Here is a 27,662-nt window from a genome sequence, read left to right as displayed (position 1 = left end):
TGCATCGTGGCAAAAGATTTGCTGGAAAGATTGGTCAGGCAATGGGTCCTAGACAAATATGTCTCAACAAGAAAGCAACGGGAGGCAGAAAGAGAAAGCAGACATAAACAAGTCGAAACACCCCCATCCAAAGGGATTATTAACTACATCTCAGGAGGCTTTGCTGGCAGTGGGACTACTACCTTGGCAAGAAAAAGAAGTTACCGAGCAATGATGGCAATGGAAGGGTCTCGGCCAGAACGACAAACATCAATTCCGACCTCTCGCATCAACTTCAGCATGGTCGACTTTAAATCAACCTGCCCGAATTTAGATGATCCAGTTGTTATCTCGATTTACATGGGAGAATTAACAGTAAAAAGATCCTACTCGACCCAGGAAGCAGTGCCAACGTCTTGTTCTATTCAACCTTCTAAAAGATGCACTTTAGTGACAACACGTTACAGCCATCACCCGGAGAATTGGTAGGGTTCTCCAGGGAAAAGGTATCGGTATTTGGGTATATTTGGCTAAGAACGACAATTGGAAAACCTCCAAATAACAAAACACTTGATATCCAATTTCTAGTAATTGACTGTCCCAGCCCTTATAATATCATTCTAGGGCATCCATCATTAAACGCCTTTAGAGCCATGGTTTCAACTGTTCATCTTTGTGTGAAATTTTCCTTGCAGGACATCGTCGTAGGGACGGTATACGCCGACCACAAGGAAGCAAGACAATGCTACAATGCAAGCTTCAAAGCAGTAAAAAAGGAGGAAACACCTCGGATTCACACGGTGTACAATTCCGAGGATATACCAACTCTGGCTGAATTGGACCCCCGAAGTGACAACAGTCGTCCCATACCCACGAACGACCTTGAGAAGGTAAAATTAGGTCAATATCAACAATTTACTAACATAGGATCCGCATTCATTGCAGGAAATAAGGCCGACCATGTCACAATACTACAGACAAACACCGATCTTTTTGCATGGACACCGACAGACATGCCCGGTATCGACCCTAACTTCATCTGCCACAAGCTGGCCGTCAACCCCAACGCCCAACCTATACAACAAAAGAAGAGAAACCTGGGAGACGAAAGAAGAAAAGCAGCAAAGGTAGAAACCAAAAAACTATTGGAAGCAGGATTTATCCGAGAACTTCGATTCTCGGCATGGTTAGCAAACGTCGTAATGGTGCGGAAAAGCTCGGGAAAGTAGCGCATGTGCATGGACTTCACCGACTTAAACAAAGCATGCCCTAAGGATGGCTACCCACTCCCCAACATAGACAGATTGGTGGACGACACCTCGGGTTTTCCAGTGCTCAGCTTCATGGATGGCTATTCAGGTTATAATCAAATTCTCATGCATCCAGAAGACGAAGAAAAAACGGCATTCATCACAGATCAAGGAAATTTCTGCTACAAGGTCATGCCCTTCGGGTTAAAAAACGCAGGGGCAATGGTGGACGAAATTGTGATTCAAATTCTTGTATCATTTGTGATCAATGTTCTAATTATGGCTCTGGTGGAATTCACAACTCCGTTCAACTAACCAGCAAGTGTACTGTGTCGTCCAAGTAATAACCTTACGTGAGTAAGGGTCGAATCCACAGAGATTGTTGGTATGAAGCAAGCTATGGTCATCTTGTAAATCTCAGTTAGAGAGATTAAAGGGGAATTGTGATTATTGGAATAATAAATAAAAAGGAATAATAAAAGGGATAGAAATACTTATGCAGATTCATTGGTAGGAATTTCAGATAAGCGGAATGGAGGTGCTGTAGAGCTCTCGGACGCCTGCTCTCCTATTCCTTCTACTCAATCCTTCTTACTCCTTTCCATGGCAAGCCTTGTATAGGGGTTCACTATCAGCTGTGGCTACTTTCATTCCTCTCGGGGAAATAACCTGCACGGCTGTCACTCGCACAGCTAACCAGTCTGGAGGCATCACCCATGGTTGATAGCTACATCCCATCCTCGCAGTGAAAGCTAATGCACGCACTCTGTCACAGTACGGCCAATCACCGGTTGGTTCCCGCTCCTACTGGAATAGAATCCCTCTTTTGCGTTTGTCACTAACGCCCAGCAGGTTAAAGTTTGAAGCACGTCACAGTCATTCATGAACGGAATCCTACTCAGAATACCACAGACAAGGTGAGACCTTCCGGATTCCCAGGATCCTACTCGGAACACCACAGACAAGGTTGGACTTTCCGGATCCAGATGAATGCCGCCATCTATCTAGCTTATACCACGAAGATTCTGTTGGGGAATCTAAGAGATACACATTCAAGCTTGTGTTGCATGTAGAACGTAAGTGGTTGTCAATCACGCGCGCTCATAAGTGAGAATGATGATGAGAGTTATTAGCTCATCACATTCATCATGTTCTTGGGTACGAATGAATATCTTGGAATAAGAATAAGATAGAGAATTGAATAAAAGAAAATAGAACTTCATTAATCTCTGAGGTACAGCAGAGCTCCACACCCTTAATCTATGGTGTGCAGAAACTCCACCGTTGAAAATACATAAGCAAGAGGTTCAGGCATGGCCGAATGGCCAGCCCCCTAAACGTGATCACAGGATAGAAAATACAATCCAGGATGTCTAATACAATAGTAAGAGGTCCTATATATACTAGACTAGCTACTAGGGTTTACATAAGTAAGTAATTGATGCATAAATCCACTTCCGGGGCCCACTTGGTGTGTGTTTGGGCTGAGTTTGATCAATCCACGTGCTGAGGCTTCTCTTGGAGTTGAATTTCGAGTTGTGATGTGCTTTGGGCGTTCAACTCCGGATTATGACGTTTTTCTGGCGTTTAACTCCAGAAAGGAGTGTGTACTTGGCGTTCAACGCCAAGTTTCGTCGTCATTCTTCGAATAAAGTATGGACTATTATATATTGCTGGAAAGCCCTGGATGTCTACTTTCCAACGCCGTTGAGAGCGCGCCATTTAGAGTTCTGTAGCTCCAGAAAATCCATTTCGAGTGCAGGGAGGTCAGAATCCAACAGCATCAGCAGTCCTTTTGTCAGCCTTTTTCAGAGTTTTGCTCAAATCCCTCAATTTCAGTCAGAATTTACCTGAAATCACAGAAAAACACACAAACTCATAGTAAAGTCCAGAAATGTGAATTTAACATAAAAACTAATGAAAACATCCCTAAAAGTAGCTCAAACTTACTAAAAACTATATAAAAACAATGCCAAAAAGCGTATAAATTATCCGCTCATCACAACACCAAACTTAAATTGTTGCTTGTCCCCAAGCAACTGAAAATCAAATAGGATAAAAAGAAGAGAATATACTATAAAGTCCAAAATATCAATGAATATTAATTTAATTACATGAGCGGGACTTGTAGCTTTTTGCTTCTGAACAGTTTTGGCATCTCACTTTTTCCTTTGAAGTTCAGAGTGATTGGCATCTTTAGGAACTTAGAATTTCAGATAGTGTTATTGACTTTCTTAGTTAAGCATGTTGATTCTTGAACACAGCTACTCATGAGTCTTGGCTGTGGCCCTAAGCATTTTGTCTTCCAGTATTACCACCAGATACACAAATGCCACAGACACATAACTGGGTGAACCTTTTCAGATTGTGACTTAGCTTTGCTAAAGTCCCCAATTAGTGGTGTCCAGAGCTCTTAAGCACACTCTTTGCTTTAGATCACGACTTTAACCACTCAGTCTCAAGCTTTTCACTTGGACCTTCATGACACAAGCACATGGTTAGGGACAGCTTGATTTAGCCGCTTAGGCCCGGATTAAATTTCCTTGGGCCCTCCTACCCATTGATGCTCAAAGCCTTGGATCCTTGCTTTGGAATTTTCGCCTTTCTCCTTTTTTTTTTTTTCACTGCTTTTTCTTGCTTCAAGAATCAATTTCATGATATTTTTCAGATCATCAATAACATTTCTCTTTGTTCCTCATTCTTTCAAGAACCAACAATTTTAACACTCATAAACAACAAGATCCAAAGATATATGCACTGTTCATTCATTCATTCAGAAAACAAAAGCATTGTCACCACATCAATATAATTAAACTGAATTCAATAATAATTTCGAAAATTATGTACTTCTTGTTCTTTTGAATTAAAACATTTTTCTTTTAAGAGAGGTGAAGGACTGATGGATTTTATTCATAGTTTTAAGGCATGGTTACGTACTAATGATCATGAAATAAAGACACAAAACATAGATAAACATAATAATTAAAAACCGAAAACAGAAAGAAATAAAGAACAAGGAATGAATCCACCTCTAGTGGCGTCTTCTTCTTGAAGGACCAATGATGTTCTTCAACTCTTCTATGTCCATTCCTTGCCTTTGTTGCTCCTCCCTCATTGCTCTTTGATCTTCTCTTATTTCTTGAAGAGTGAGGGCGTGTTCATGGTGTTCCACCCTTAGTTGTTCCACATTATGGCTCAAATCTTCCAAGGAGGTGCTAAGTTGCTCCCAATAGTTGTTGGGAGGAAAGTGCATTCCATGAGGCATTTGTTGATGATGCACTTCCTCATGTTCTTCTTGAGGGCCGTGAGGAACTTCCCTTGTTTGCTCCATCCTTTTCTTGGTGATGGGCTTGTCTTCTTCAATGGAGACATCTCCATCTATGATAACTCCAGCTGAATAACATAGATGGCATATGAGGTGAGGGAATGCTAGCCGTGCCATGTATGAAGGCTTGTCAGCTATTTTGTAGAGTTCATTGGCTATGACTTCATGAACCTCTACTTCTTCACTAATCATGATGCTATGAACCATGATGGCCCGATCCACAGTAACTTCAGATCGGTTGCTTGTAGGGATGATGGATCTTTGAATGAACTCCAACCATCCTCTAGCTACAGGCTTGAGGTCCAGTCTTCTTAGTTGGACTGGCTTGCCTTTGGAGTCTACTCTCCATTGGGCGCCTTCCACACATATGTCCATAAGGACTTGGTCCAACCTTTGGTTAAAGTTGACCCTTCTTGTGTAGGGGTGTTCATCACCTTGCATCATAGGCAAATGAAACGCCAACCTCACATTTTCCGGACTGAAATCCAAGTATTTCCCCCTAACCATTGTGAGATAATTCTTTGGGCTTGGGTTCATACTTTGGTCATGGTTTCTAGTGATCCATGCATTGGCATAGAACTCTTGAACCATGAGAATTCCGACTTGTTGCATGGGGTTGGCTAAGACTTCCCAACCTCTTCTTTGAATTTCATGTCGGATCTCCGGATACTCATTTTTCTTGAGCTTGAAAGGGACCTCAGGGATCACCCTCTTCTTTGCCACAACATCATAGAAGTGGTCTTGATGGCTTTTGGAGATAAATCTCTCTTTCTCCCATGACTCGGAAGTGGAAGCTTTTGCTTTCCCTTTCCCTTTTCTTGAGGAAATTCCGGTCTTGGGTGCCATTGATGGTGAATGAAAATCAAAAAGCTTAGGCTTTTTACCACACCAAACTTAAAATTTGCTTGTCCCCAAGCAAAAAAGAAAAGAAGAGTAGAAGAAGAAGAAGAAAATATGGTAGAGAGGGAGAAGAGAGGGTTCGGCTATGTGGGAGAATGTGGGGTTATGTTGTGTGAAAATGGAAAAGAAAAGAAGGGTATTTATAGGGAGGGGGGAGGGTATAGGTTCGGCCATTTTGGGTGGGAAAGGGTGGGGATTGAATTTGAAAGTAGTGGGGGTAGGTGGGGTGTATGGGGAAGAGGTGATGATGTGAATGGTGAATGGGGTAATTGGGAAGAGGAATTGAGGTGATTGGTGAAGGTTTTTGGGAAGTGTGACATTGAGAATGAGATTTGGATTAGAAGAATGTGATTAGGATTAAAAGAAATGTGGTAGGTGGGGATCCTGTGGGGTCCACAGATCCTGAGGTGAGGATCCTGTGGGATCCACAGATCCTGAGGTGAAAACAAATACCATTCTTTCACCATATAGGCATGTAACATGCCTTGATGCATCATTCTGGCGTTCAAACGCCCATTGATGCACGTTCTGGGCGTTAAACGCCCATGTTATGCATGTTTCTGGCGTTGAACGCCAGTTTCATGCTTGTTTCTGGCGTTCAGCGCCAGATTGTCCTCTGTGTGCGCATCCTGGCGTTAAACGCCAGGTTGTTGCTTGTTTTGGGCGTTCAACACCAGAAAGATGCTCTGTTCTGGCGTTGAACGCCAGAAAGATGCTCCTTCTGGGCGTTGAACGCCAGCCCGTGCGTCCCCTGGGTGAAAAATTTTTTTCTTCTGTTTTTGACTCTGTTTTTAATTTTTTTGATTTTTTCGTGACTCCTCATGATCATGTACCTAATAAAACACAAAAATAACAAAGAAACAAAATAAAATAAAATTAGATAAATAAAATTGGGTTGCCTCCCAACAAGCGCTTCTTTAATGTCAATAGCTTGACAGTGGTTCTCATGGAACCACAAGGTGATCAGGTCAATTTAAGTGTGGTATTCCCAACACCAAACTTAGAGTTTGACTGTGGAGGCTCTTCTTGACTCTGAACTGAGAGAAGCTCTTCATGCTTACTCTCTTTTGTCATAGAGGGATGGCCATGTGCTTGAAACACAAGGTAGTCCCCATTCAATTGAAGGACTAACTCACCTCTGTTGACATCTATCACAGCTCCTGCTGTGGCTAGGAAAGGTCTTCCTAGGATGATGCATTCATCATCTTCCTTCCTAGTATCTAGGATTATGAAATCAGTAGGGATGTAAAGGCCTTCAACCTTTACTAGCACGTCCTCTACTAATCCATAAGCTTGTCTTATGGACTTATCTGCCAATTGTAATGAGAACAAGGCAGGTTGTACCTCAATGATCCCCATCTTCTCCATTACAGAGAGTGGCATAAGATTTATCCCTGACCCCAGATCACATAGAGCTTTTTCAAAGCTCATGGTGCTAATGGTGCAAGGTATTAAGAACTTGCCAGGATCTTGTTTCTTTTGAGGTAGAGTTTTCTGAATCCAAGTGTCTAGTTCACTAATGAGTAAGGGAGGTTTACTTTCCCAAGTCTCATTACCAAATAGTTTGGCATTCAGCTTCATGATAGCTCCTAAATATAGAGCAGCTTGCTCTCCAATCACATCTTCATCCTCTTCAGAGGATGAATATTCTTCAGAGCTCATGAATGGCAGAAGGAGATTTAATGGGATCTCTATGGTCTCTAGATGAGCCTCAGATTCCTCTGGATCCTTAATAGGAAACTCCTTCATGCTTGAAGGACGTCCCAGGAGGTCTTTCTCCTTAGGATTTTCGTCTTCCTCCTCCCTAGTGCATTTGGTCACTTTGATTAAATCAATGGCCTTGCACTCTCCTTTTGGATTCTCTTCTGTATTGCTTGGGAGAATACTGGGAGGAGTTTCAATAACTTTCTTACTCAGCTGGCCCACTTGTGCTTCCAGATTTCTAATGGAAGATCTGGTTTCATTCATGAAACTGAAAGTGGCCTTTGACAGATCAGAGACTATGTTGGCTAAATTAGAATTGTTTTGTTCAGAGTTCTCTGTCTGTTGCTGAGAAGATGATGGATATGGCTTACTATTATTCAGCCTTGCACGTCCACCATTGTTAAAACCTTGATGGGGTTTTTGTTGATCCTTCCAGGAGAAATTCGGATGATTTCTCCATGATGAGTTATAGGTGTTTCCATAAGGTTCACCTAAGTAATTAACTTCTGCCATGGCAGGGTTTTCAGGATCATAAGCTTCTTCAGAAGCTACCTCTCTAGTACTATTGGATGCATGTTGCAATCCATTCAGATTCTGAGAGATCATGTTGACCTGTTGAGTCAACATTTTGTTCTGAGCCAATATGGCATTCAGAGCATCAATTTCAAGAACTCCTTTCTTCTGAGGTATCCCATTGTTCACGGAATTCCTTTCAGAGGTGTACATGAACTGGTTGTTTGCAACCATGTCAATGAGTTCTTGAGCCTCTTCAGGCGTTTTCTTCAGGTGAATAGATCCACCTGCAGAGTGGTCCAATGACATTTTCGAAAATTCAGAGAGACCATAATAGAATATATCTAATATGGTCCATTCAGAAAACATGTCAGATGGACATCTCTTGGTCAGCTGCTTGTATCTTTCCCAAGCTTCATAGAGGGATTCACCATCTTTTTGTTTGAAGGTTTGAACATCCACTCTCAGCTTGCTCAGCTTTTGAGGAGGAAAGAACTTGTCTAAGAATGCAGTGACAAGCTTATCCCATGAGTCCAGGCTATCCTTGGGTTGTGAATCCAACCATACTCTAGCTCTGTCTCTTACAGCAAAAGGGAAAAGCAAGAGTCTGTAGACTTCAGGATTAACTCCATTTGTCTTTACAGTGTCACAGATCTGCAAGAACTCAGTTAAAAACTGATAAGGATCTTCAGATGGAAGTCCATAAAACTTGCAGTTTTGTTGCATTAATGCAACTAGTTGAGGCTTAAGCTCAAAGTTATTGGCTCCAATGGCAGGAATGGAGATGCTTCTTCCATCAAACTTGGATGTTGGCTTTGTGAAGTCACCAAGCATTCTCCTTGCATTATCATTATTTTCGGCCATCTCTTCCTCTTGTTCGAAATTTTCTAAAAGGTTGCTTCTGGATTGTTGTAATTTAGCTTCTTTTAATTTTCTCTTCAGAGTCCTTTCAGGTTCTGGATCAACTTCAACAAGAGTGCCTTTGTCCCTGTTCCTGCTCATATGAAAGAAAAGGGAACACAAAAAAGAAAGAAGGAATCCTCTATGTCACAGTATAGAGATTCCTTTATGTTAGTAGAAAAAGAAAGGGGTAGAAGAAGAGGAATGGATTCGGATTTTTGATGAAGAGGGGTGAAGAGAAGTGTTAGTAATTAAATAATTAAATAGAAGAGGAAGAGAGAAAAGAAATTTCGAAAATAATTTTGAAAAGGAGTTAGTGATTTTCGAAAATTAGAGATAAAATGTAATTAAAATTAAAACATGAAACAATTAATTAATTAAAAAGAACTTTTTGAAAAAGAGAGAGATATTTTCGAAATTAGAAGAGAGAGAAGTAGTTAGGTGGTTTTGAAAAAGATAAGAAACAAACAAAAAGTTAGTTAGTTGATTGAAAAAGATTTGAAATCAAATTTGAAAAAGATAAGAAGATAGTAAGTTGGATAAGATATTTTAAAATCAAATTTTGAAAAAAAGATAAAGTTTTTGAAAAAGATAACATAAAAGATAAAAAGATTTAATTCAAAAATTTAAAAATTATTTACTTCACTAACAAGAAACTACAAGATAAGATTCTAGAACTTAAAGATTGAACCTTTCTTAACAAGAAAGTAACAAACTTCAAATTTTTGAACCAATCACATTAATTATTAGTGAATTTTCGAAACTTACATATAAGGATAAGAAAAAGATTTTGAAAATAATTTGAAAAAGATTTTTGAAATTTTCGAAAATAAATAAAAAATTTTGAAAAAGATATGATTTTGAAAAAGATTTTGAAAAGATAAGATTTTTAAAATTGAAATTTTGACTTGACTTGTGAGAAACAACTAATTTTGAAAATTTTTTGACCAAGTCAACCCAAAATTTCGAAATTTTGGAGAGAAATAAGGAAAAGATATTTTTTTTATTTTTTTTTTGAATTTTTAAAGAAAAACACAAAAATGACCCAAAACATGAAAATTTTGGATCAAGACACAAGATGCATGCAAGAATGCTATGAATGTCAAGATGAACACCAAGAACACTTTAAAGATCATGATGAACATCAAGAACATATTTTTCAAAAATTTTTGATGCAAAGAAAACATGCAAGACACCAAACTTAGAAATTTTTAATGCATGGAAAATATGAATGCAAAAATGCACATGAAAAACAACAAACAACACAAAACAAGAAATCATCAAGATCAAACAAGAAGACTTGTCAAGAACAACTTGAAGATCATGAAGAACACTTTGAATGCATGGGATTTTCGAAAAATGCAAGAAAAATTTTTAAAAGCATGCAATTGACACCAAACTTAAAAATTGACTCAAGACTCAAACAAGAAACACAAAATATTTTTGATTTTTATGATTTTCTAATTTTTTTTTTTGGATTTTTATTAATTATTTTCGAAAATAATGTGAAGAAAAACGAAAATTTAAAAGAAAAATTTTGAAAAAGATTTTTGAAAAGAAAATTACCTAATCTGAGCAACAAGATGAACCGTCAGTTGTCCATACTCGAACAATCCCCGGCAACGGCGCCAAAAACTTGGTGGACGAAATTGTGATTCAAATTCTTGTATCATTTGTGATCAATGTTCTAATTATGGCTCTGGTGGAATTCACAACTCCGTTCAACTAACCAGCAAGTGTACTGGGTCGTCCAAGTAATAACCTTACGTGAGTAAGGGTCGAATCCACAGAGATTGTTGGTATGAAGCAAGCTATGGTCATCTTGTAAATCTCAGTTAGAGAGATTAAAGGGGAATTGTGATTATTGGAATAATAAATAAAAAGGAATAATAAAAGGGATAGAAATACTTATGCAGATTCATTGGTAGGAATTTCAGATAAGCGGAATGGAGGTGCTGTAGAGCTCTCGGACGCCTGCTCTCCTATTCCTTCTACTCAATCCTTCTTACTCCTTTCCATGGCAAGCCTTGTATAGGGGTTCACTATCAGCTGTGGCTACTTTCATTCCTCTCGGGGAAATAACCTGCACGGCTGTCACTCGCACAGCTAACCAGTCTGGAGGCATCACCCATGGTTGATAGCTACATCCCATCCTCGCAGTGAAAGCTAATGCACGCACTCTGTCACAGTACGGCCAATCACCGGTTGGTTCCCGCTCCTACTGGAATAGAATCCCTCTTTTGCGTTTGTCACTAACGCCCAGCAGGTTAAAGTTTGAAGCACGTCACAGTCATTCATGAACGGAATCCTACTCAGAATACCACAGACAAGGTGAGACCTTCCGGATTCCCAGGATCCTACTCGGAACACCACAGACAAGGTTGGACTTTCCGGATCCAGATGAATGCCGCCATCTATCTAGCTTATACCACGAAGATTCTGTTGGGGAATCTAAGAGATACACATTCAAGCTTGTGTTGCATGTAGAACGTAAGTGGTTGTCAATCACGCGCGCTCATAAGTGAGAATGATGATGAGAGTTATTAGCTCATCACATTCATCATGTTCTTGGGTACGAATGAATATCTTGGAATAAGAATAAGATAGAGAATTGAATAAAAGAAAATAGAACTTCATTAATCTCTGAGGTACAGCAGAGCTCCACACCCTTAATCTATGGTGTGCAGAAACTCCACCGTTGAAAATACATAAGCAAGAGGTTCAGGCATGGCCGAATGGCCAGCCCCCTAAACGTGATCACAGGATAGAAAATACAATCCAGGATGTCTAATACAATAGTAAGAGGTCCTATATATACTAGACTAGCTACTAGGGTTTACATAAGTAAGTAATTGATGCATAAATCCACTTCCGGGGCCCACTTGGTGTGTGTTTGGGCTGAGTTTGATCAATCCACGTGCTGAGGCTTCTCTTGGAGTTGAATTTCGAGTTGTGATGTGCTTTGGGCGTTCAACTCCGGATTATGACGTTTTTCTGGCGTTTAACTCCAGAAAGGAGTGTGTACTTGGCGTTCAACGCCAAGTTGCGTCGTCATTCTTCGAATAAAGTATGGACTATTATATATTGCTGGAAAGCCCTGGATGTCTACTTTCCAACGCCGTTGAGAGCGCGCCATTTAGAGTTCTGTAGCTCCAGAAAATCCATTTCGAGTGCAGGGAGGTCAGAATCCAACAGCATCAGCAGTCCTTTTGTCAGCCTTTTTCAGAGTTTTGCTCAAATCCCTCAATTTCAGTCAGAATTTACCTGAAATCACAGAAAAACACACAAACTCATAGTAAAGTCTAGAAATGTGAATTTAACATAAAAACTAATGAAAACATCCCTAAAAGTAGCTCAAACTTACTAAAAACTATATAAAAACAATGCCAAAAAGCGTATAAATTATCCGCTCATCAGGCAACATATCAACGGCTAATGGACAAAGTCTTCAAAAATCAGATTGGAAGAAATATTGAAATATACGTAGATGACATGGTCGTAAAGTTGACCTCTGAGGAATAGGACAAGCACGACCTGAACGAGATATTCGAACAACTCAGAAAACATAATATGAGATTGAATCAAAAAAAGTGCGCGTTCGGAGTCAAGGGGGTAAATTCCTCGGCTTCTTACTAACAAACAGAGGGATAGAGGCAAACCCCGACAAATGTCTTGCAGTAATCAACATGCAGTCTCCTCGGAGCAAGAAGGAAGTCCAACAACTCACAGGTCGGTTAGCGGCTTTTTCTCGCTTCTTGCCAGCAGCAGCAGAAAAGTCATATCACTTCTTTAATACCTTAAAGAAGTCAAATCAATTTACTTGGACGGAGGAATGTGAAGAAGCCTTCACAAAATTCAAACACACCTTAGGGTCGCCGCTTATATTGAAAAAGCCAGAGCAAGGTAAACCTCTGCACCTATTCTTTTCAATTTCGACTAACACAATCAGTTCAGTACTTGTAACAGATAATAAAGAACAACACCCGGTATAATTCATAAGTAAGGTCCTACAGGGTGCTGAAACAAGATATCCGATGATAGAAAAATTGGCATTTGGGCTAATTATCACAGCTCGGAGACTGCAGCACTACTCTCAGGGATATCGAATTATAGTTCGGACCAATCAACTGCTCCGAAAAGTCTTAGCCAAACCTGAGCTAGCCAGAAGGCTGACAAAGTGGTCGGTCGAACTCTCAGAATTCGACATCACTTATCAATCCAGAGGATCCCCAAAGGCCCAAGCCTTGGCCAATTTCATCTCAGAATTTACAAATGAAGAAGAAGAACCAAAACCTTGGGAGTTGTACGCAGATGGAGCGTCCAATGACAATGGATGTGGTGCAGGAATAGTACTAAAAGACAAACAAGGAGTATATGCAGAGCAGTCAATCAAATTCCAGTTCCAAACAATAAATAACCAAGCCGAATATGAGGCGTTACTGGCAGGACTTAAGCTCGCAAAAGAAATCCAAGTGCCAAACTTACAGGTATATTGCGACTCTTTACTTGTAGTTCAACAGGTAACAGGTAATTTCCAAACTAAATATCCCCTCTTAGAAAAATATCTACATATTGCTAAAAACATGATAAAAGACTTTCAAAAGTTTGAAATAACACATATACCACGAGAACAAAACTGTAGAGCCGATATTCTATCAAAACTAGCAACATACAGAGAAGACCAACAACCAGAAAATTTGGTACACCTCACACTAACAAAACCTAGCCTAGATATGCAGTATGTTTTAAATTTGTCACAGGGAGAAGATTGGCGAACTCCAATAATACATTACCTGAAGACGGGGGTCATACCGGAAGGTGATCCGAGGTCTTTTAGAAGGAAAGCAACCCAGTTTACCTTAATTGGGGACGACCTATACAAACGTGGTTTCTCCCGACCACTACTCAAATGCCTTGCAGGAGATGATACCATAATAACAGTAGACGAAGTTCACGAAGGCATCTGTGGACACCATATCGGAAGCAGAAGCCTGACAACAAAAATCTTACGTGCAGGGTATTATTGGCCGACTTTAAGATCGAACTGCATAAACAAGGCCAGAAAATGCGAATCATGTCAGAAATGCTCGCAATTAATACGCAGTCCAGCAGAAGCATTACACGTAACTGACGTCAGCTGGCCGTTCCACAAATGGGGCATGGACATTCTCGGACTGTTCCCCATATCACCAGGACAGGTAAAGTTCCTTTTGGTAGCCGTCGATTATTTCATGAAGTGGATAGAAGCACAGCCACTCGCAAAAATAACCTCGGACAAGGTACAAAAGTTTATTTGGAAATTTATCATTTGTAAATATGGTTTACCAAGAGAAATTGTTTCCGATAACGGTAGGCAATTTACCGATAAAAAAATCACTACTTTCTTAACTAGCATGAACATCAGACACCATTTTTCCTCTGTCGAGCACCCATAGACTAATGGGCTCGCAAAGGCCGCTAATAAAGTAATTTTGCAGGCTCTTAAGAAGAAATTGACCGAACATTTCAATAAGGACACTAACAAACAAGCTCGGCACATTGAGCTTGATGTCATTGACGAAGAACGTCACCTAACAGAGCTAAGGCAAAGATCGATGCAATTAGCCATGAAACGTCAGTACGACAAGAAAGTCAGACGAAGAACACTTGAGGAAGGAGACCTAGTTCTCAGACAACTAGAAGACATCCGAAAACCACCAGGCCACGGAAAATTAGCACAAACATGGGAAGGACCTTTCTGAAACGCTAAAGTAGTCAGCAAAGAAGCATATCGCTTAGAAACATTGAATGGAACGACCATGCCAAACACATGGAACATCTCGTCACTCAAGTACTATTATAGTTGATCACACCACTGTAATAAGTAGGGTGGCCAGGTACTCTTTTTCCTAACCACGAGGTTTTTTCCTAAGGAGGGTTTACTCGGGTAGGTTTTAGCGAGGCGGACCATCCTACAAACCTCAAACATGAGGAACAATTTCAAATGTCATACAATTATTATACTATCCACTTATATTTCTACATAAAACTACGAATCAACAAACATCAAAGTTGAATTCATAAAACATGTACCAAAATAAACCCGAGACATAAGCTTGGAACAACAGTCAACAAGGTCGGAAATCAAAACCGACATCAGTATTTACAAAATACAAAACACAAATTCTATCTACTTTATAATACAGACATTCAAAGAGGGGGTGGAACATTTTCATCATGTTCCTCACTAGCCTCGTCCTGAACAAGCTTTCCATTGATAACAATTTTCGTCACATCAAGCTGACGAATATCGAACTCAGGGGCAAATACCGAAAACTGAGAAATAGCTCGGTCGAATCCTGAGGTAAACATCTCAATACCTTGATCCTCAAGCTCATGAATACGAGCAGTCATCTCTCCTTTGGTCTTATCATTCTCTCTTATCTCGGCTTGAAGGGATCTGATATGATCCTGAAGACGAGTAACTTCTAGTTCTTTCTCGTTCAACTTCGAAGCAACATCAGTGGCGGCATCCTTCTTTTCCTTCATCTTAGCAGCCAAGTCAACGATAACTCCCTCCTTCTCCTTAACCAAACGCTCCAAAGTAACAAACTTGTCTGCATCAAACTGCTCGGCTCCGAGCAGCTCAGTCGTACGACCAACACACAATAAATGAGCAGCAACAACCTAGCAATAACAAACGTTACAAAAGAAAAGGAAAAAAGAGAGAAGGGAAGAAAAGGGAGGCCAAAGAGAGTTTACTTGAACATATTTTCCTAAAGCTTCCAAACCAGCACGACAAGTGAGCATCATATCCCCAGGATATTGTGACGCCCTGTTAGAAAGCTCAGCCAGGGGAAATTGATCACTCCACAAGGAATGAGCATTCGCCCCAGGAATGAAGCCATGAAGCTTGCGCTGACGGTAAAAAACAGATGATGAGACCTCGGCAGCAGCCTTACACCCCGCATAAATCACTTCCAACGAATCATCAGGCACATCCCTTTTCCTCTTTGAAGACACCGGCTGCGCAGCTGAAAAAGCAGCACCATCCTCACCAGCCTTGGGAAGCACATAAGCACCCACACCTTTCTCCTTTTTCCTATCAAGTAAAGATTGAAGCCGAGACGAAGTCAGATGCGGAAGACGTCCTCCTGCGAACAAACAGAAAACAAGGCAAGATAAATCCTCAAAACCAGACTAACACTAAAAATACACTCTTTTATTACCTATATAATTCCGCAACCCCTCCCCATCATTATCTTTCTCAAAATCCAACATCTCAGAGATTGAAAGGCATTCACCAGCAGCAAAATTCTTCACTAAAAAGTCAATAACCAAGTCCTCCTCATCAGTCCTATAAGCCTCAAGAATTTGCATAGGCTCGGAACACCAGTAAAGAGGGTATCTCTCTATCAACTCGTCATCAAGATAGAACGGGTATTCTGTTTCTATAGAACGGACTTTCACGAATAAGGATTTAAAGTTCTTGAAAGAAGATTTGTAAAGAAGAAATAAAGATCGCCCGGAAAAACTGCTCAAACAAACCCATAAACCCTTCCGAACCCCCTTACATTGAAACAAAGAAAAGAAAACCCCAAGAGAGGGGGGATATTCAAGAAAAGCCATCAAGCACTGATACGTTTTTAGAAATGCCCAAGAATTTGGGTGAAGTTGGGAAGGAGCACAGTTGAGTTGGGTCAATACGTCACATTCAAAAGAGGTAAAGGGAAACCTAACATGCAGTTCAGAGAAGCAAAGGGTATACATATAGAAATACCCCCAATCCCCTTTGCGCTCACAAACCCTATCCTCACTCGAGCAGGGGAGAAGTTCGATAGCAACATTGGAAGCATCCTTAGTCAACTTCATAGAACGAAACTCCTGGAGAGAATCAGAACTACAGTACGAAGAGGCACGGGTCTTAACGTCGTCATAGACCCAGTGATAAAGGTCATCTTTTTTAACCTCAACAACCTTATGCTTCTCCCTCAACTTTTCCTTTTCCATTACAGACTAAAAGTATGACAAGATACAGAGAAAGAGTAGAAGATAGAATAAGCGTAAGATCTAACCTTTAGAAGTCATTTTGTAAACCAGAGTAAAAAGGAATGACTTTTCGAAGAAACCCCAGGAGACAGAAACAACCTATTACAACCCACTAACTAAGTGGAAAAACAAAAACGAAAACCGATAAAACACTAGGGGTCAAAACTGGTTCAGTTTCAGTCATTAAGTGAAATAATGGCAGCACGTTTTCCTAAAGACATGGAAAAACGCCACTCTTACATCAATCATTTAATAATCTTTTTTCAAAACACGTTTTACATCTCAGGCTCAAAACACGCGCAATGTTGAGCTTGGGGGCTGGCAAGACTAAAACAAAAAACCGAGATATAGGTCGTCTTAAAAGCTCAACTTGCTAAAAAACAATACTGAAGTAAGTCAAGCTTGGGGGCTATGTACTGTACCCTATAAATCGGAACTACCACTCTATATCTTGGCCACATCAGCCACGTTAAACAAGCAAGCAACGGATAGTCACGCCACGATAACAATCACCAAGAATCTCGATGTAAGCCGAGATCCACTCCAACAGATCATCAAGTGGAATCAGCCTACAGATCTATAAAACGGTAACTGCTAAATCAAATCGGCAAGGCAACACCTGAATACCCCAATACACACATTTTATGCTTACACTCGAATATTGATAATTACTCTCCACTAACTTGAACGTCGGAGTCCTTTTTGCAGGTACTCCGCTCGGCTCGTATTCAAGCAAGGCATTTTTCTGCAGAACAGGCCACCTCTCCCAGTAACATTTGGAATCCGACCTATAGCGCGGAGACGTGTATCCTTGCCGGAATAGGTAATTATTACTTTTATTTTATTTATTTATATAAACAATCCATTGAAACTGAACTGAAATTATTTTAAATAAATTAATTTTTTTAAAATAAAAAACTAAACTGAAATTGTTTTTATGAAATCAGTTTATTAAAAATTAATTTTTATAGTTTAGTTTAATTTTAAACTAAATTTAAATTAATTTTATTCAAATTTTAAATTTTTTTTATATTCATTTTCTCTCTCCCCTTTTTCTCTCTCTCCCTCTCTTGTCTTCTCTCCTTTTTTCTTTCTCTCTCTCCTCTCTTTTGTCTTTCTTTTTTTTTCTCTTTCTCCTTCTCTTCTTTTGTCTCCCTCCTTTTCTCTCTTTCCCTTCTTTCTCCCTTTTATCTCTCTCACCCTTCTTTCTTTCTTTTTTCCTCTCTCTCTTTTTCTCTCCTCCCCTTTCTCTCCCCTCTCCATCTCTCTCTCCCCCTTCCTTCTCTCTTCTTTCTCTCTCTCACTCTTTTTTCTCTTTATCTCCTCTCTCCCTTCTCTCTCTCTCTCTCTCTCTCTCTCTCTCTCTCTCTCTCCTTTCGCTGTCTCCTTTTCTCTCCCTCTTGTGTTTCCTTCTTTCTCTCTTTCCCTTCCTTCTCTCTCTCTCTCTCTCTCTCTGTCTCTCTTTCTCCTTTTTTTCTCTTTTTCTCCCTCTCCTCTTTGTCCCTCATTCCACCTCTTTCTCTCATATCTCTCTCCTTTTTTTCTTTTTCTCTTTTTTTCTCCCTCTCTCTCCCTTCTCTCTTCTCCTTCCTCTCTCTCTTTTCTTTCTCTCCCCTTTCTTTCTTTCTCCTTATCCCCTCCCTTCTCTCTCATCTCAGAAGGAGGAGATAGGAGAGAGAGGGAGAATCGAGAATGTAAAAATTGTTTTTTTACATGTTAAAGTTAGTTTTAGTCAAACTGCTTTTCTTAATTAAAATTGATTTTATTTGTATGAACTGGTTTAAACTGGTGCACTGTATTGTAAACTGATTTAAAATCAGTTTTTTATGTGACAAAATAGTTTGGTTCAATTTTTAAACCATTTTTCTAAACCATTTAAATGGTTTAGTATAGTTTCAGTTCAGTTTATGTCATGCACACCCCTACTAATGAGGATTAATAATTAAATTAATTTCTAAAAAATATTTATTTTTTAAATTTATTTTTTTAAAAATTTATCAATTAAATTAGTCTATTAAAAATTATAAATTAATTATTTTTATCTTTTAATCACTCAATTAATTGTTTTTGTAAATGATTGATGATATAAAATGTTAATTCACATTATACATGATACCTAATATATTTAATTAAATGCTGAACAAATATATTTATGATAATGTATCAATTTAGTATTGTTAAGTTATATTAAGATTAAGATTTATATAATTAAAAAATAAATTAAATTGATAAATTTTTATAAATATATTTGTTTATTGTGTAATTAAATATGTTATATGTCATGTATATTATTAGTAAATATTTTATACCATATATCTTTAATGAAAACTATTAATTAAGTGATGGAAGAAAAAATAATTAATTTATAAATTTTAAAAGATTAATTTAATTTATAAAATGTTTTAGGAACGAAATTAATAAATAGAGTAATTCTTCGCATACAAGCGATTAAGGCTTGTAAGCCTTACAAGTTCAATTAAAACTAACGCTCAAAACACGCTTCCAACCATTCTTCTTCCTCTTCGTCTTCTTATTCTTCTTTTCTTTCGTTTCTTGCCTTCTCTTTCTCCTTCTTCTTCTTCTTCTTGCTGCACGTTCTTCTTCCTCTTACTCTTCTTCTTCTCCTTTTCTTTCGTTTCTGCACGTTCTTCTTCATCGTCTTCCTCTTCTTCTTCATTTACGTTCTTTTCTCTCTGTTTTATCTTTTTTTTTTCGATTTGGTGAAATTGTTTTTGAAGAAGAAGAAGCAGTAGAAGATGAGGAGGAGAAAGAGAAAGAGTTCTGAATTATGCATAAGATGTATTTTAACGAATTTTGGGTGTATTTCTTTAAATCCTTTGGGTGTATTTTCTGTAATCCTTTGGATGTATTTTCTATAATCGTTTGGGTGAATTCCTGTAGCCGTTTGGGTGTATTTCTTTAATCCTTTGGGTGCATTTCTGTAATCATTTTGGGTGTACTTCTGTAATCGTTTGGGTGTATTTTTGAAATTCCATTATCTTCAAAAGGATTACAGAAATACACCCAAAGGATTACGAAAAATACACCCAAAATTCGTTGTATAATTCAGAACTCTTTCTCTTTCTCCTCATCTTCTACTGCTTCTTCTTCTTCAAAACGATTTCAAAGCTTGATTTCAGAAACCATGAAAATCGAAAAAAAAAACGAAGAAGAAGAAGAGGAAGAGGAAGAGGAAGAGGAAGAGAAAGAGGAAGAGGAAGAACCGTTCTGAGTGTAACGCTTTGAAAACAGAAAACGTTGAATAACGCATTAAAAGGCCTAGTAACTTGTAAGACTTGTAAGTCAAAAAAACTTGTATGTGTAGCACTCCTCCAATAAATAATCCATTTTTAAAAACTAATTTGACCATTGACATACACTATTGACGTGCTGCCGAGGACGACAAATGTCTTTCTCAGGCCACAGCCACTTTCAAAGTAGTGACTTATTAATTATCACTCACAATAAAAAACATAAACGATAAACTAACTTCAAAAGTATTGCCAGGAAACTTAGACTTGAAAATTTTCTTTGGGTTACAACCCTGTACAGTTAACTAAGAAAGTTTGCAATAACCAGAAAAGCGGCAATTATCTTGATTCATCAAAATTCTTGAAGTATACTCAATACCTTAAGAAAATTAGTTTTGCCATTTGGTTAGAATTTTTTTTCCCCGATAAGTAATAACGCTCAATTCAACATCTACTGGACAATTAATCATCCACTTCTCCTAATAGTTCCCCTATTATACTTTATAGGATCCATCCCATAATAGTCCAGTTTTATCTTCATGCAAAAGTTATTCACCTTTATAGCATTTAGCATACAATATCCTTTCCCTTCTCCCACTTTGACATAAATCTTAAAAGATATCACTCGGTGCAGCATCTCTTCAAGTCTTCAATGCTTATCCCACCTGTTCAGTTGTTCTTCTCTTGTTAATGTTGGAATCGGATCTGTTTTTGATATTATATTTCTTGTTTTAGCTAATGTTGCATTGTTTGGAGTTTATTTCGGCAACTTCCAATTATTGTTATGATGATATTATGATATCACTTAAGTTTCCGATTGTGTTTTGCAATGCACTTAGTCACTTAAAACGTTCAGCAGCACAGACTACAGAGCAACATAATAACCCTAAAGGGACCCGTTTATCGTGCAATGTTTTTACATTCGTTGGGATTTTACATTGAAAAAGCACATTCTAATATTTGGTTTAGAATAAAAGGGAAAAAGACAAGATGACTGACTACAGTAGTTTAACCATGTATGGATTTAAGAACTCCAAAATTTATCGAGATTATCCTTAATTCCTTATAAAATATCAGGTTTTAACTTTTAATCCTTTTAATGCGTTTAGACTTTAGGAGGCACATGCTAATATTTTGATTGAATTAAAACAAAAACTTTAACTGTTAGATAATAATCAAAGCAAAATCCGCGTAAGAAACGAGAATATTCAATATACAGAACCAATCAATTTCATATTATAGAGATCACATGACACTTATTACACAAAAGTAAAAGATAAAGCTACTATTCAAAACTCAAGATACAAAAGTAAAAGGCTATGTGTAGCACATGTTCATTTTAGCTATCATCTCATCCGGGGTGAATAGAAGCTATGAAAATTGAGCTTCCTCACGTAATTTTTCAAAAAAAGTAATATTAAGAATATAATAAGAGCAAAAATAATTTAATCAAGAAAACCTGTTTTGCGCCATATAGCGTTCCTCACCTGACGGAGATCCCTCCCTTTGAGCGTTCTCCCCACACCTTCCAACACCGAGAAAGTGATGTTCGGCGAAAATCCCGAACCCTTCGCCACGATCTCGTGTGGCGGTAGCACCTCATCGTCGCCGTCCACATCGCCGTCGTAGACGATGGCTAATTCGTCGCCGTTCCTCCGCTGCAGGGCACCTTTTGACATCAGAATCGGAACCATCACAGGAGCGGACTGCTGGAACTTTCTAGAAGGAGCGGACTGCGCCAGAAACTCCGAATTCTGAGCTGGAGGTCTTGTAAGCGAAGGAATCAGCCTCGGGGACGACGAGACGGATGGATTCCGGCGAAACAAGGGCACCTGATCGGGTTCCGCTAGCACGGCAAGGATGCCGGAGTTTTGAGGCCGATCGAAATTCCGGCGCCGGTTATTGTCTGCCGGAAGGGGGATGGGGTATTCATGTTCTGGTTCGGAGACCTCTATAGACCAGAAAAGCTCGGCTTCGTTGAGATCGTCGGCCGCGGAGCCGGTTGGTGTGGTAGCGGTGGGGGAGGTGAGGTGATGGAGGAGGCGGTTGGATGAGGAGGAAGATGATCGGCGGTGAAGGGATCGTGTAGGGTCCATTTGAGTGGTTAGTGGGCGTGAAAGAGGAAGAGGAAGAGCAAGACGGAGTAAGTGAAGTAAAAAGAGTCAAGAGTGAATAATAAGACGATGTGGCGGAGGGTCGCAGATTTGGTTAAAGAACGAAAGATGGAAAAAGAAAAGTGGAAGGAAGTGAAGGTCCACCTACTGTGGGTCCCACAACCAATGGACTTAAATTCTAAATACGGCAAAACTTTTTTTTCTTCGTTGTATACCAAAATAAATAGCTTTAATTTACTCCATAGTATACGGCAAAGCTTTTTATTTATTTATTATTATTTTTTATGACAAAAAGAAAGTTTAATTCGTAGAAATAGCTAAATAATACTTGTAAATCACATATAAAATAGAAGATACAATTTTTTCATGTTAAACTAAAAGAAAGTATAATATTTAATTACAAAAAATTTTAATAAGTAAAAATAAAGATAAATTTGAGTTTTTTTTAATTTATATAAATATGCTACAGTACTTAGATAATTCTTTCTTTGTCTTTCTAGCATAAATTTAAATATTTTATATACCTAAAAATATTCTTATGAATAATTTTTTTTAAATAATTTTTTCTAATCTAAAAAGATATGTATTATTATACCAACAACTATAAAAGAAACTAAACATATCATAAAAAGAGAGAAATATATCATTAGAGATTTATTATAGCATAAATATAGAAAATAAAAATAGAAGAGACTGGAAAGAAGAAAGAAAAAAAAAGAGGAGAGAAAGAAGAAAATAGAAGTAAAAACGAGATAAGAGAATTAGAAAAGAGGGAAGAAAGAAGAAAAAAATACATAGGGAGAGTGAAAGGGTAGAAAATGAAAAGAGAAGATTAAGAGAAGAAAGAAGGATGGCCACTACTGCCATGAGTGTTGGAGAGGCGGCAACAATTCTTAACACTATTTTTTTGACTTTTTTTAGAGCACAAAAGGAGAGAAACATCAAGGTGTTTTAGTGACAAAACTTTTTATTTATTTAGACGTTAATCTTTATTTTCTTATATTTGGTGAAACACTCAAATACTGGATAATTTAGTGTTTAACACAGTTGAAGAGAAGTTTTGTGAAACAAACAATTCGCTAGGAACAAATTCTGAAAAATAGAATATTATATTTTCTAAAGAGCCATTTGATTTTAACGTATTATGAAGGAAATATCTTTTAATTTTTTGATAACAAGTCAGGCTTGACGTTTCGAGTGGGCTAAATATTATTTTATTACTAAAAGACATAATGAAAATGGTGAAGGATAAATAGTCTACTTGGTGATCCTATTTTGTGTTTGTCTAAGTAAAAAGGTATAAATGAAGTATAAGAGGGTGAATGATCTTCTTTTTTTTTTTAGTATTTTGAGTGTGATTTATTAGGGAAGGAATCTTCTTTATTTTGAGAGCTTCTTGTTTTGCATTTTGAGTAAAAAAAATTTATTTTAGTGAGTTAAATGAAAGCATAGAATAAAGATACATATTAGTTTAAAAATATATTATAATAGTTAAATTTTACTTCAAACACCTAAGAGTGTGAGTTTTGTGTATAAGAATTCATGTATTTATATTTTTCTTTTTGTATATTTTGTTAATGTATAGATCAAGTATTGAAGAGAGTGATAAATATTTTCTACAAGCAGCCTGTGTTAGTATTTAGTAGTTGGTGTACGAAATTGCAATCACACTTTTGCAATCCGCACAACTAACCAGTAAGTGCACTGGGTTGTCCAAGTAATACCTTACGTGAGTAAGGGTCGATCCCACGGAGATTATTGGTTTGAAGCAAGCTATGTTTATTTTATTATTCTTAGTCAGGATTTCAATTAAAATTATCAGTTTGAATTATTAGAGAAATAAAAGAGCGTGAAATAATTACTTGTAGTGTAGTAATGGAGAATATGTTGGGGTTTTGGAGATGCTTTGTCCTCTGAATCCCTGCAATATAATATTCAACTCAATAACATAATTGCAAAGTTCCTTCCATGGCAAGCTCTATGTAGGGTGTCACCATTGTCAGTGGCTACTTCCCATCCTCTCAGTGAAAATGGTCCAGATGCTCTATCACAGCACGACTAATCATCTGTCGGTTCTCAATCAGGTTGGAATAGAATCCAATGATTCTTTTGCGTCTGTCACTAACGTCCAGCCTTCAGAAGTTTGAAGCTCGTCACAGTCATTCAATCCCGGAATCCTACTCGGAATACCACAGACAAGGTTAGACTTTCCGGATTCTCATGAATGCCGCCATCAATCTGGCTTATACCACGAAAATTTTGATTAAGGAATCTAAGAGATATTCATTCAATCTGATGTAGAACGGAGGTGGTTGTCAGACACATGTTCATGGGTTGAGGAAGGTGATGAGTGTCACGGATCATCACCTTCTCCATAATTAAGCGTGAATGAACATCTTAGATAGGAACACGCATATGTGAATGGAAAAATATAAGTAATTGCATTAATTCATCGAGACGCTGCAGAGCTCCTCACCCCCCAACATTGGAGTTTAGAGACTCATGCCGTCAAAGAGTATGTAGTTCAGATCTGAAAATGTCACGAGATACAAAATAAATCTCTAAAAGTTGTTTAAATAGTAAACTAGTAACCTAGGTTTACAGAATATGAGTAAACTAAGATAATTGGTGCAGAAATCCACTTCTAGGGCCCACTTGGTGTGTGCTGGGGCTGAGACTTAAGCCTCTCACGTGCTTGGGCTGTTTCTGGAGTTGAACACTAGGTTGTAACGTGTTTTGGGCGTTGAACTCCAACTTGTAACTTGTTTCTGGCGCTGGACGCCAGACTGGAACATGGAACTGGCGTTGAACGCCAGTTTACGTCATCTATCTTTGCGTAAAGTATGGACTATTATATATTTCTGGAAAGCCCTGGATGTCTACTTTCCAACCCAATTGAGAGCGCGTCAATTGGACTTCTGTTGCTCCAAAAAATTCATTCCGAGTGCAGGGAGGTCAGGATCCAACAACATCAGCAATCCTTTTTCAGCCTAACTCAGATTTTTGCTCAGCTCCCTCAATTTCAGCCAGAAAATACCTAAAATCACAGAAAAACACACAAACTCATAGTAAAGTCCAGAAATATGATTTTTGCCTAAAAACTAATAATATTTTACTAAAAACTAATTAAAACATACTAAAATCTATATGAAATTACCCCCAAAAGGCGTATAAAATATCCGCTCATCACAACACCAAACTTAAACTGTTGCTTGTCCCCAAGCAACTAGATGAATAAAAGAGGATAAAAAGAAATCAAGAAGCAATAATATCTCGGAGTTTTAAGTGAAGCTCAGATTCTAATTAGATGAGCGGGGCTAGTAGCTTTTTGCTTCCAAACAGTTTTGACATCTCACTTTATCCTTTGAAATTCAGAATGATTGGCATCTATAGGAACTCAGAATTCATATAGTATTATTGATTTTCCTAGTTAAGTATGTTGATTATTGAACACAGCTACTTTTATGAGTCTTGGCCGTGGCCCTAAGCACTTTATTTTCCAGTATTACCACCGGATACACAAATGCTACAGACACAAGACTGGGTGAACCCTTTTCAGATTGTGACTCAGCTTTGCTAGAGTCCCCAGTTAGAGGTGTCCAGAGCTCTTAAGCACACTCTTTTTGCTTTGGATCATGACTTTAACCACTCAGTCTCAAGCTTTTCACTTGGACCTTCATGACACAAGCACATGGTTAGGGACAACTTGATTTAGCCGCTTAGGCCTGGATTTTATTTTCTTGGGCCCTCCTATCCATTGATGCTCAAAGCCTTGGATCTTTTTTTACCTTTGCCTTTTGGTTTTAAGGGCTATTGGCTTTTTCTGCTTGCTTTTTCTTTTTCTTTCTATTTTTTCCACTTTTCTTCTTTCTTTTTTTCGCAAGCTTGTTTTTTCACTGCTTTTTCTTGCTTCAAGAATCACTTTCATGATTTTTCAGATCATCAATAACATTTCTCTTGTTCATCATTCTTTCAGGAGCCAACAATTTTAACATTCATAAAATTCAATATAAAAAATATACACTGTTCAGGCATTCATTCAGAAGACAAAAAGTATTGCCACCACATATAAATAATTAGAATTTTCCTTATTAAGAACTCGAAAAAATATTGCCTCTTTATTCTAAAAATCTACTATTTTATTCATGTTTGATGATGATGAGAAAAATAAATTATAGTTTAATTGGAGATAAAATCAAAATAGAGATACTAATTACTACTACTAATATATAACTTCTAAGGTAAATTCATAATAAGAACAGTTATCACAGAGTTAAGGCAAAGATTAGGACTCAACAACCTTTATTTTGGGAAGTGTGGGTTCCTCTAGTCTATGGGATGCTTGATCCTTCAAGAGATAATTTCTGACGCTTCAGTTCCTTCAAGTCACATCCTTGCTCTTCCTGTTCCCTTAGGTGCCATGATCTTGATGAGTTTTAGTTCAGTGATCATGGCAAATCACACCAAACTTAGAGGTTTGCTTGTCCTCAAGCAAAAGAAAGGATAGGAGAGGAATAGAGGGAGAGGCAATTTCAAAATCTAAAAGATATGATGAGTTGAAAAAGATTTGAAAAAGATTTGGATTGGAAAAAGATTTGTGTTTATGAATTAAGATACATTTGATATTTTTGAAAAAGGAATTTTAGAAATTAGGGTTTTTAGAAATTAGGATTAAAATTTTTGGAATTGAAGGATGATATTTTGAAACATGTTTATGCAAGAAATCATGAATTGAAACATAAAAATTAGAAAATTTGTGAAGAAAAACGAATTTTACCTCCTCCCCACCATTCTGGCGTTAAACGCCCAAATGCTGCTTGTTTTAGGCGTTTAACGCCCAATTGCTGCTTCTCCTGGGCGTTTAACGCCCAGCTGTTGCTTCTTTCTGGCGTTGAACGCCAGGAAGTCCTTTGTCACTGGGCGTTTTTCTAAACGCCCAGGATGCTTTAATTCTGGCGTTAAACGCCCAGAAGGAGCTTCTTTCTGGCGTTTAATGCCCAGAAGATGCTCCTTTCTGGCATTCAACGCCCAGATGGCTACCCTTACTGGCGTTGAACGCCCAGTGGATGCTTCTTTTGGGCGTTCAACGCCCAAAACGTTTCTTACTGGCTTTTTCACGCCAGTGAGCTTCCAAATTCCCCTGTAACTCTGTGAATTCAATCAATTGCTATTTTACCTTTTGAAGATACTTTGACATATACCTGTAAAAATCAATTAATTAACAAAAACAAATAAAATTAAATTTTGTAAATGGCTGGGTTGCCTCCCAGCAAGCGCTTCTTTATTGTCCTTAGCTGGACTATTACTGAGCTCTAATCAAGTCTCAGTTTTGAGCATTCTTGCTCAAAATTGCCTTCAAGATAATGTTTAACTCTTTGTCCATTAACGATGAACTTTTTGTTAGAGTCATTATCCTGAAGCTCTACGTATCCATATGGTGATACACTTGTAATCATATATGGACCTCTCCACCGGGATTTTAATTTCCCTGGGAATAATTTGAGCCTAGAATTAAATAGCAGAACTTTCTGCCCCAGCTCAAAGACTCTGGATGACAGCTTCTTATCATGCCATCTCTTTGCTTTCTCTTTGTAAATTTTTGCATTCTCGAAAGCATTGAGTCTAAATTCCTCGAGCTCATTTAACTGGAGCAATCGTTTTTCTCCAGCTAGCTTGGCATCAAGGTTCAGGAATTTGG

The 27,662-nt window shown here is 38.2% G+C and overlaps 1 protein-coding gene across 1 annotated transcript; it reads right to left on the bottom strand.

The window, feature by feature from the left end:
* Positions 1-21,091: 21,091 nt before the first annotated feature.
* LOC130936414 (protein S40-7-like) lies at positions 21,092-22,040 on the bottom strand. Its single transcript, XM_057866479.1, has one exon. It carries the CDS (start codon positions 21,944-21,946, stop codon positions 21,296-21,298), a length of 651 nt encoding a protein of 216 aa, XP_057722462.1. The 5' UTR covers positions 21,947-22,040; the 3' UTR covers positions 21,092-21,295.
* Between the last annotated feature and the right edge of the window lie 5,622 nt (positions 22,041-27,662).

Source organism: Arachis stenosperma, chromosome 6, assembly GCF_014773155.1.
Source record: "Arachis stenosperma cultivar V10309 chromosome 6, arast.V10309.gnm1.PFL2, whole genome shotgun sequence".
NCBI lineage: Eukaryota > Viridiplantae > Streptophyta > Magnoliopsida > Fabales > Fabaceae > Arachis > Arachis stenosperma.
This window is presented reverse-complemented; position numbering and strand designations above follow the sequence as displayed.